General features: G+C 36.6%; 2 protein-coding genes across 7 annotated transcripts in view; one reads left to right on the top strand and one right to left on the bottom strand.

The window, feature by feature from the left end:
• The window catches only part of LOC133660189 (protein cordon-bleu-like), a 145,364-nt gene that overhangs the window by 25,392 nt on the left and 108,641 nt on the right, over nt 1-11,331 (top strand). The gene's annotated exons all lie outside the window — the stretch shown is intronic.
• Nucleotides 3,927-10,833, bottom strand: LOC133660709 (C-C chemokine receptor type 1-like). Of its 2 annotated transcripts, XM_062064287.1 has the most exons (4): nt 10,767-10,833; nt 8,296-8,346; nt 5,125-5,286; nt 3,927-5,052 (listed from the first exon to the last, which is right to left on the bottom strand). In XM_062064287.1, exons 1-4 carry the CDS (start codon nt 10,771-10,773, stop codon nt 4,157-4,159), a joined length of 1,116 nt encoding a protein of 371 aa, XP_061920271.1. In that variant the 5' UTR covers nt 10,774-10,833; the 3' UTR covers nt 3,927-4,156. The 2 variants fall into 2 exon arrangements, with proteins under 2 accessions (XP_061920271.1, XP_061920272.1); XM_062064288.1 differs by lacking the exon at nt 8,296-8,346 and having other exon boundaries at nt 10,767-10,810.

Genomic DNA, 11,331 nt, shown 5'->3' with positions numbered 1-11,331 from the left:
GTAAAACAGCTACTTTTTGCAACACATTTAATATACATTATTTTAATTTCATTAAGTGAAGTTTTACATCACGCCAAAGATCTCAGATTTTTTTTACAAGCATAGACAGATTTGTGTTTGTACAGTAATTAGTTAGTAAAAGGCAGAGGTGTGGACTCGAGTCACATGACTTGGACTCGAGTCAGACTCGAGTCATGAATTTGATGACTTTGGACTCGACTTGACAAAATGTAAAGAGACTTGCAACTCGACTTAGACTTTAACATCAATGACTTGTGACTTCACTTGGACTTGAGCCTTTTGACTTGACATGACTTGCTACTTTCCCCAAAACCCAAAGATTAAAAAGTTATTTGGGAGCGCGCCGCTCCGTGATTTTCCTTTTCTTCGTCTGTCTATCAGCGTGTTGTTCCTGTCAGCTGGTGTGCTCTCAGTACAACAGCCAATCAAATTAGATCTACGCTGTTTTCATCACACAGCTCTCATCCAATCAAATTGCAGGACAACCAATGAAGAAGAATTGTCAAACAATGCGGCAGTGAGAAACAATTATGCCAAAGTTAATTTCGTTCGGGTATTAAAACTACGACTCGGTCAACAAAAAACGAATAGCCCTATGCAAATCATGCAGTTCGAATATTATAGACGGAGACGTAACAACTTCCAACTTCGTTCGACATTTGAAGTTGCACAAAGAAGGGTACGTTTTGAATGTAAGCTAACGTTTATTGGCTAAGTAACGTGACTTTTATTTGCTGTGTAGTTAAATCAGTGAGGCTGTAAACTCACTGCTAACGTTATAACCATAGACATCTTATAAGGGTACGCAGCATGGAGCGCTACTGCCTACAGGCGCAGACGAGACGCGGGCCGCCATCTTGGAGTGGTGATCCGCTCCACTAGTGCAATTCATTTGGCAGGAGCAATGAACTGTCAGCGCATTTAATTCATCTTACCTCACTGAATACCACTGATTTTCACACGTTTTTTTGTCAAAACATGTTTTGGCGTGTTTTATTATTCATAGTTTGCTTAACAGTAATATAATATTCTTATACGCTATAAGTGACCAGACGTCCGAGATCAAAACTGGGAATATAATCCCCAGAGAAAGGGGAAAAAAACGGTCAGCTATTTTTAAATTGAAGAAACAATATGATTAGGTTATATATACATGTGTATATCCTACATAAACAATGTATGAATACATTAGATATCTATATATCTTATAGACTGTATCTCTGTTGCTGCAGCAGCAGAGAGTTTATTCTGTCTTGACACTTTGTACTGATATTTTGTATTACATTCTTCCCTTAAATGATAATGTTTACAGTGATTGTTATATATGTATTTTTTATGTATGTCGCTTTGGATAAAAGCGTCTGCCAAATACTTAAACATATATAAACACCTGAAAGTCTTTATATCAGTTAAAACCACCAATCTGTTTCACTGGATTCAGAATAAAACCAAATGCTGTCTTACCCAACAATGTTAGTATTTGAATATTGTTACTTGAAGACTTATTCCTGGTTACAATTATACTGTTAAGAAAGTATTGTCTCATATTTTGCCTAAAATGAGAATGCATCATAATCAGTGGCGGCTGGTGAATTTTGTTTTAGGTGGGGCAGAAAGTTTGTAAACCAAACCCCTTTAGGGGCATCATCATCCCACAGAAGATTTATTTGTGATTTTCACATACAAATATTGAAGATCTTTGCTCCTTCTCAACTCTGTGGTAATGTTATTTTCATAAAATACAACCAATAGTACATTAATGTTAAATCTTACTTGTGAAAAGTAATCCCCCGATTCCTATTTTCAACAGTCCGCTCATTTGAGCAGGAAAACGCTGAACACCAGCCCGGCATCTTTGTTTTCCACCTGTCAACTGTCAGTTTAGGCTACTCGCCGGCTCCTCATCACCACTTCAAGATGCAAATTGCTCGCGTCACAGCAACCAATTCTGCGTCTACTTATAAGATGTCTATGGTTATAACGTCATTGCAAACACGGCAATCTGTTGCGTCCACTGCAGTTCGCTACCTTATTCATACTTTTTGTGATTTTTTTTAAGCAGGGTTGCATGAGGTACCTACAAATAACTGAGGTACCTACAAATAACGTTACGTTAGTCAATGTATCACACACAATAACGTAACGTTAGACGGCGGTCAGCAGCACCGCGTATTTTAGCCACCTACAAAAAGACAAACATAGTCAAATAAAGGTCAGTTAAAATGTATACTATATTAAGAATATGTGTACATATTGCATAGGGCCCTGACATCTAAAAAGTACAACTCTGTTCATTGTTATGTTCATGTATTTGTTATGTTTTTCATGTGTACGCACACATAAACACACATACAGTATGAGATGAGATCAATGAGATAAGGTAAGAACAGAATAGAAACTGCTGTGGAACTAGTTACAATGCAATATGCCATGGACATACAATGTTAACACTTTTGTACAAATAAGTACAGTTGCACTTGTTTTTGCAAATGTGTTTATTCTGTAAAGGAATGAGTTAAATGTTTAAATTTGTTTACACTATTAAAATGACTGGTTAATAGTGCTATTATGAATTGCAATGTCAGTACTATTTTTTTTCCTGCTATTTCAAATGCACTTGTTTTAATAAATAAATACAACGTTTTAAAAGCACACACAATCTGTGTAAAAATATTAGTCTGTGGTTAAAAGGACTTGAAAGGACTCGAAACTCAAAATGCATGACTTGTGACTTGACTTGAGACTTTCCAGTCTTGACTTTGGACTTGACTCGGGACTTGCCTGTCTTGACTCGGGACTTGACTCGAGCCTTGAGGGCAAAGACTTGAGACTTACTTGTGACTTGCAAAGCAATGACTTGGTCCCACCTCTGGTAAAAGGCACAAAACTGTATTACACCACTTTTGAAAATCATTTTATTGCTACAATTTAATACTTTGTGAAACAAAAATATGTATGAATAATCAATAATCAACAATCAAAATCATTTTCATTCTCCCAGTGCTTGTCTGTGATTCTTCTCATATGCATGTGTATGCACATTATTTGGAGACTTGAAATTGTCCATAGGTGTGAAGTATGGATGGTTGTTTGTATTACCTAAACTGCTTTCTCTGCAGTGGGCTCTTGTTTTTGGTCTGTGTCTTTTGTCAGGGTTGGAAGAAAAATCACCCTGTTATATGCAAAACCACATGTCCACTGCAGATGACGCTGGCTGAGTATTTCTGGGATGTTACTGGTGTCACGTTCGGCTCATGTCCCGCCCAATGAATGTTGGTGGTGGTCAAGCTAGCTCTGTTCTCAATGGATACTGGGCGCCATTTAGCCTTTCTCGTCGAAAAAAAGCCCTATACTTTTGTTGTTTTCGGCCGTACAAAAAGATATATATATCTATATATATATATATATATATAGTCGAGGTTTTTGTGGTTTATCCGTTATACAGTGCTCAGAGCAGAATATACGTTAGGTCAGGAAAAAACACAAAGGCTTTTTCATCCCTACAAGCCTGTTTCACAGGTTTCCCTGCTCGTCAGGGAATAGGGAATGGCGATCAGTGAAACAGGCTTGTAGGGATGAAAAAGCCTCTGTGTTTTTTCCTGACCTAACGTATATACATACATACATATATATATATATATATATATATATATATATATATATATATATATATATATATATATATATATATATATATATATATATATCCATCCATCCATCCATGTTCTACCGCTTGTCCCTTTATTTATATATATATATATATATATATATATATATATATATATATATATATATATATATATATGTGTTCAATTTAATACTACAAATTCAATATTTCATCTTATCTGAAGCAATGCTAGCACATTTTAGATTTGATAAGATTAGCTTTATAAATATGTGTTATATTGTTGACTAGCATTTTTAGTTCTATAATCTATTATCAAAGAATAGCTTCAGGATAAGTAATATAATAAAACGTCTTTTTAAAAAATGTATTCCTAAATAAAATAAAACAATTTAATTTAGGATTGGAACCAATTAGAATCGCGATTCGGATGTGAACCGATTTTTTTTTGCGTACCTCTAATAGTTAGGTAGCTAGGTAGGTAGATAAAGGGCATTGAACTACGAGCAGCTAAATAAAAAAAGTGGATTCAGAGGACATGGTCACCACTGAGCTATTCTTGGGAAAATTATCTGAATCCCTGCGGGAATGTTTCATCCCAGGGACGCATTGGCTCAGCAGCAGCTTGCAGCGCCTCATAAACCTCTGCCCCAGAAAAGCGTAAATGATGGGATTCAAGCAGCAGTGTGATAATGCAAGGGCCTCGCTCACTATTACTGACAGTTTTACATTGTTGATCGAGTTGCAGTCGTTCAGCAATGTCAATTCAGACTGCAGGAACTCAAGAAAAACTGAAATGTTATATGGTGTCCATAAAAGGAAGAAGACAACCACGATAGCAACTATCAGCTTGACAATTCTCTTCTTCTTTGAGCTCCTCATCTTCATCAAGACAGGGATGATCCTGGAGTAGCACAGCACCATCACCAGCAAGGGAAGCACCAGACCCACAACATTATTTGCTGAGATGTTGTACACATTCCAGATCTTGTTGTCTGGTTTGTAACTGCAATCGATCCCATAAGACTCATTTGTCTCTTTGGTGAAAATAAAAGCAGGCATGGAGACACACAAGCTCAGCAACCACACAACCACTGTGAGAGCGACCCCTGTTCCCACAGTGCGGTACTTTGCCACCTTTGCGCTGTGTAAGATGACTACGTAGCGGTCCACTGTCATGACAACCAGGATGAAGATGCTGCTGAAGAAGCCAGTGCTCATGGAGCCACCAGAAAAATGGCACAAGAAGCCACCGTGGGTCCATTCTTTGACCAGAGCGTAGTGGGTGTAGAGTGGCAGCGTGACGATGAAGAGCAGGTCAGACAGAGCCAAGTTGACAAGGCAGATGTCTGTCAAGGTGGTTTGGTTGCGGTACCGCACCAGGACACTCAACACCAGAGCATTGCCTTCAAGGAAGAGTTAAAAACATGGTAAAAAAGCATTGATATTGTGGATGTGGTAGCAAATCTGACACTTACCGATGAAGCCCAGAATGAAAACCAAAGAGTACAGAACAGTGATGAACACGATGCCGAAGTCCATCGCGCTACCGAGGGAGCAAGGACTGTAATCGTCACCACTGTCATCATAGTATTCTGAGTAATTATATTCCAATGTCATGTTCATAGTGACAGTAGTCTCTGCAGACACAAGATTTGAAACATCCAACTCCATTAAAACTAACAACACTGTAAAGCTCCTTATTCAATGTATTTATTTGAATTAGGACAATGCATATTCATCAACATAGAGCAACAATGTAAATATGCCGGAGTTAGCACAATAGCTAATTGTCATCCGTTGTCCTAAGGCAGGTTAATACAGTAAACATTCAACAGGTCATGATACAAAACAATACATAAATCACAAGACTTTACCCATTTCAAACATACCATAAGCACAGACAATGAACAAAAAGTAAAACAAACAACAAACAAAAAAAACAAGTGAATAATCTAATTGTGCGTGCATGTCTGATTAGTTTTCAACCACTGTTTCACTGCAGTTTTAAATGTTAAATAGGTGTCACAGTTTCTGACATGGGCTGGCAGCCTGTTCCATGACTGTATGCCTCTGATAAACCCCACCATTTGGCCAAATTTAGTCCTGCGCCTTTGTACGTTGCAGTCCCCTCTGGTCATTGCTCTAATGTTTACTTGACTGCAATTTTTAAATTAATAAAATCTTTTAAGGGAGGCGGAGCAAGTTTATTTAGAACTCATCTAAAGATGAGGCAAGCATCCATGAATATCTGATAATTATCTAAATCCAAAATATTATACTTACTTAAAATGTTACAATAATGATACTTTAGAGGCTTTTTGTCTCGAATTTTTAGTGTTCTCTTGAAGAGAGACTTTAGTGGCTTCAGGATATTCTCTGAGGCAGTGATTTTCAACCACTGTGGATATTGTCTGGTGTGCCGTGGGAAATTATGCAACTTCACCTAATTGGTCCAAAAAATATTTTTTGCAAATAAATAATCATAATAATGTGCCATCTTCTAGTGCTTGTGCTGTGTAGAGCTTGGAAGGGTAATCTTGTAATACTCCATATCAGTAGGTGGCAGCAGGTAGTTCATTGCTTTGTTGAAGTCGGAATGCGTCGCGGATGGTTTGTCGTGATCCCAATATGCAGAGCACAGCGGGAGACAGCATGCAGGTAAAAAGGTATGTAACGCTTAAACCAAAAATTAACAAAAGGCAAGTCTCGCTATAGGAAAAGACACTGAAGCATAGGGATGGCTTTGTAAAACAAAAGTAAAACTGAACTGGTTAAAAAGTCAACAAAAACAGAATGCTGGACGACAGCAAAAACTTACAGCGTGTGGAGCAAAGACGGCGTCCACAAAGCACATCCGTACATGACATGACAATCAACAATGTCCCCACAAAGAAGGATAGCGTACGCACAACTTAAATAGTCTTGATTGCGAAAACAAAGCAGGTGCGGGCAATAGCACTCAAAGGAAGGCGTGAAGCTGCTACAGGAGAACACCAACAAAACAGGAAAGGTCACCAAAATAACAGCGCAAGACAGGAACTAAAGCACGACATACAGGAAACAACAACAAACTCAAAATAAGGCACGACAACCTGGTGGAGTTTCATTTTTTAACTTTTTCTGCTGGTGGTGTGCCTCCGTATTTTTTTTATGAAAAAAATGTGCCTTGGCTCAAAAAAGGTTGAAAAACACTGCTCTGAGGTATGGGACGAAGTTGTATAGCAGTAGTGTATGTGGCTTAATATCATGGCATGCATACAATATATACGTTTGTATATATGCTGTTGTGAGAGAAGGTCTAATGTGTTTAAAATTGTACAGATTAAACTTAATTATATGTTCAATTTTCTTAACATGCTGCTTGAAATTTAAGTTGGAATCAAAGAATACACCAAGATATTTAAATTGTTCTACCACATCTAATCTCTCACCATTGACTAGCACAGATGGTTGTTCACCATTCGCTGACTGCCGAGAGAAAAACATACACTGTTTTTTAGTGTTGAGATGCAGACAAGAGTCTTGGAGCCAGTGGGACACAGGGAACGTGGCACTAGAGAGAACTGCAGCGGCTTCACATTTAGTTTTTGCATGAACATACAAAACGGTGTCATCAGCATATACCTGTACCTTTACAGCTCTACACACATAAGGTAGATTATTGACATATAGACTGAATAAAATTGGTCCCAGTACTGAGCCTTGTGGGACACCAGCTGTGCATGCAAGAAAGGTAGATTGTGAGTTAACAATTTGCACTGCTTGTTTTCAGCCCGACAGATATGATTTTATCCAGCAGAGGACACTGTTAGAGAAATTAAAATGGGTTAGTTTAGCGATTAGAACCTTATGATTGATTGTGTCAAAGGAAGGAACAGAGCACCCACAAAGCCACCCTGGCCTAGTAGATGTTTAAAATTTTCCAGAAAATAACAAGTGGCTGCCTCTGTGGAGTGATGCTTCCTAAACCCAAACAGCATTGCATGGAGTGAGGTTTGACTATTATTTAGATATTCAGTTAGTTGCACAGCAACCCATTTCTCTGCAATTTTTGAAACAATGGGTAAAATACTAATTGGACGGTAATTCTCTGGTTTTGTTTTGTCACCACTCTTGTATATTGGGGTGGCTCTGGCAATCTATTCCTTGTCTAATAGATTGATAATAGATAATTAAACACCATTTAAATGGATGTTGTCCTTAAAGTATGATGATTTTAATATACATTTAAAACACTTTATTTTAGTCTAGATAATATCTATTGGTTTTTGCTTTGGTGTAAATTTTGCTCTAGTTACATTTACAATCTGTTTTTTGAGTCTGTCTGCACGAGGTTCAATTCTAGAGGCGTCCCCAGATTGCAAATGAAACCATACCCCTCCTGCTCCAAAAGTACCATAATTTATCTTTTGAAAATGTACACTGTTTAAATATATATATATATAATTTTTTTTACCGAACACGGTCGAACATACATTTCTTAAAGGTCATATAGAGTCTCCCGGTCACAACATTAGGTACACATGCACACTCTCTAACCGAGTCAGAAAGTGCAAAAAAAAAGCTGATTTTAGGGGCATTAATATCCCTGCGTGTCACACATTATGCCCATGTCCAGATTAGATGAAAATAATACTTTAGCCTACCTTTTTGTGTTTCCTCAGCCTGATGCAAATGGGGAGAAGCCCCTCCCCAGACTGCAAAACCCCACAAACAGAGGCATCTAAAACTGCGTGCAAGCTCACGCCAATCAATATACATGAAGCTTATGATTTGATGTTTTGGAATTGTTTAGCATGAGTATCCAACATTGTCACATTTGTAAGTAAAAAAAGACACAATTTATTATAGGTCCCCTTTGAACAACTTGAATAACTTAAACTATCTTAACAGGCTTAAAAAACATTGCTTTTCCTTATTTGTCTTAAGCTTCTGGATCCTTTCTGAAGTCATTTGTCACCTCTGATTAGTGACTTATGTCAATGTATTTGTTGTTTTAAGTATATTTTTTACTAGTGCTGTCAAACGGTTACATTTTTAAAACAGATGAGTCACATTTTTTCTTTATAATTATTTGCGATTAATCAGTTAATTTAAATTCACTTCAAAAAAAGACATAAATGTTTTGACACAAAAGCAATTTTATTGTCAGAATGTCATACTTGAATGAATAATTTGTTGTTTTTTTTAAAACAGTTGAATCTAATGTCCGGTTAGGGTTTATTTGGAATTGAACTTTGCCAGCTGGCACAACAGTTGACATCACTCATCTTTGCACTAAGGTATGCATTGACCTGATCACAGACTGTATAACAACCCATACATTTGTGTATGGTTTGAGCATTTGTGTTCAAATTAAATTGTGTGATTAATCAGTATTTATACATTATGGTTTTGTAATCAACAGCATGAGTTAACGCATTAAATTTGACAGTCCTACTTTTTATGGAACAATCGTTATAAATACAGTAGTAATCATTATTTTTGAAGTGCTATCATGTATGTAAATTATACTGAACCACCTCTAATCAATTGTGAGTCTGCCCAGTAATCTGATTAAGGGAGTGCATCTGTCACCTGATGGTTCTGGGTAATGCTGATGGTCTAGTTTATTTCAAATATGCTAAGCAAAGTTACATTAAAATAACATTCAATTTACACTTGCACAAGTCAATATATCCAAAAAGGAGTATACAAAAGCAGATCGTATTTAGCCTGCAATGCATCAGGAAAGTATTCACAGCACTCCACTTTTTTCACATTTTATATAGCCTTGTTCCAAAATGGAATAAATTCAATTTTGTTTTCAAAATTCTATAAATAATACCCCCTAATGACAATGTTAAAAGTTAATTTTTTTGCAAATTAATAAACAAAACAAAAAATATCACATGTACATAAGTATTCACAGCCTTTGCTCAATACTTTGTTGATGCACCTTTGGCATCAATTACAAAAACACTTCCCATCAAATCTAGTGGAGCTTGAGGTGCTGCAAAGAGGAATGAGCAAAGAACAATGAGCGAAACTGCCCAAAGATACTGTATGTGTGCCAAGCTTGTGGCACTGCTGGACTCTGGAAAGAGGTTCCGCAGCCTCCGTAGCAGAACCTCCAGGTTCTGTAACAGCTTCTTCCCTCAGGCCATAAGACTTTTTTTCCCCATAATAATCCCCTAAATTCCCCCCAAAAAACAGATTTAACTCGCTGGACTATAAAAACAATACAACATACATCCGTAAACATGGATGCATATGCAATGTGCAATATATTTATCTGTACAGTAAATCTATTTATATCTGCACCTTCTTTTGTAAATGCAAACACTGCACCTTATTGCTTTTTTATTCTGCACTACGACCAGCGAATGCAACAAAATGTTGTTCTTATCTGTACTGTAAAGTTCAAATTTGAATGACAGTAAAGGAAGTCTAAGTCTAAGTCTAAACAACAAAGTTTTGAGCAAAGGCTGTGAATACTTAGCACAATTTAAGTATACAAATGAATTATATATATATATATATATATATATATATATATATATATATATATATATATATATATATATATATATATATATATATATATATATATATATATATATATATATATATATATATATATAATAATTCATTTTATATATTTATATATTTATATTCACATTGTCCTTATGGGGTATTGTCTGTAGAATGTATGTATTCCATTGTGGAATACAGCTATAACATAATAAAATGTGAAAAAGTTAAGTTCACATGCAATGTGTATTCACTGTACTCACTAGGATAAGAAAATACAGAAAACCTTTTTTTCCAGTGAGGATAACCCTTTTGTTTTTCCTATAGACTATTTTTGCAAATGTCTGTTTACTCTAGTTTCCATGTCAGTATTCACATAATGGATTCAAAATAGTGCAGAATTATATGTCCGTCAGTAGATTTGCTATTTGCTATAACGACTATACACTTATTTCAATTTCCTTATTTATTCAAAAAGCCATAGTGACAAGTATTCAGTGTGAAACTATTTCACAGCTCAACTATTTCACAGCTCAACACAACATTATTAGACAGGAGATTTCTTCAGAATGATTGTTCCAAATGATCTGTGCTAAAATGTTACCTGACATGGTTAAAGGTCTTCGGTGCTCCGTTCACGTCTTTATTATGCTATCATTTCAAATGACAGTAGATGCTGATCCATCCCCTTGTTAACATGCATACAGAAACAGAAGTGCTTCTTTTGTGCAACTCATAAGATTCTTATCAAGGGTGCAACAGGAAGGATTAGTACACTTAAACATTCGTACACTGTCCTTGCATTTAAAGGGTAAATGTGTGACACATTTGGAAAGTATCAGACAGTAAATCGGGACTGCAGGATTTAATGACAGAGTGATTCGGAATGACGATCTGGGTTTGAATGTGTGCGGAGTTTGCATGTCAGGCTGGCTTCCTTCCACATCCCAAAAACATGCATCAGAGTCACTTAATGGAGAGTCCAACTCAGTTGTTGTCAAAGGTGCACTCCGCCTCTTAACGAAGGTTACCTGAGAGGGGGCTCCAACACAACCGTGACTCTAATGAGGACAGAATGGGAAGCTCATGTAACAAAACTGTTATGGAAAGAAATGCCCATATGCTAAGAAAAAAAAAAGTTCTTGTCTGACCTGTATACCTTTTGTCAT

The sequence above is a fragment of the Entelurus aequoreus genome, linkage group LG11 (assembly GCF_033978785.1).
Source record: "Entelurus aequoreus isolate RoL-2023_Sb linkage group LG11, RoL_Eaeq_v1.1, whole genome shotgun sequence".
Lineage (NCBI taxonomy): Eukaryota > Metazoa > Chordata > Actinopteri > Syngnathiformes > Syngnathidae > Entelurus > Entelurus aequoreus.
The sequence above is the reverse complement of the archived record's forward strand: the minus strand, read 5'-3'. Positions and strand labels throughout refer to the sequence as shown.

Coding starts and splice junctions, on each gene's coding strand:
- LOC133660709 (XM_062064287.1), bottom strand. Junction 5,287..8,295: donor GGCTGAGGAAACACAAAAAG/GTAGGCTAAAGT, acceptor TTGTGTCTGCAG/AGACTACTGTCACTATGAAC. Junction 5,053..5,124: donor TTTCATTCTGGGCTTCATCG/GTAAGTGTCAGA, acceptor TCTTCCTTGAAG/GCAATGCTCTGGTGTTGAGT.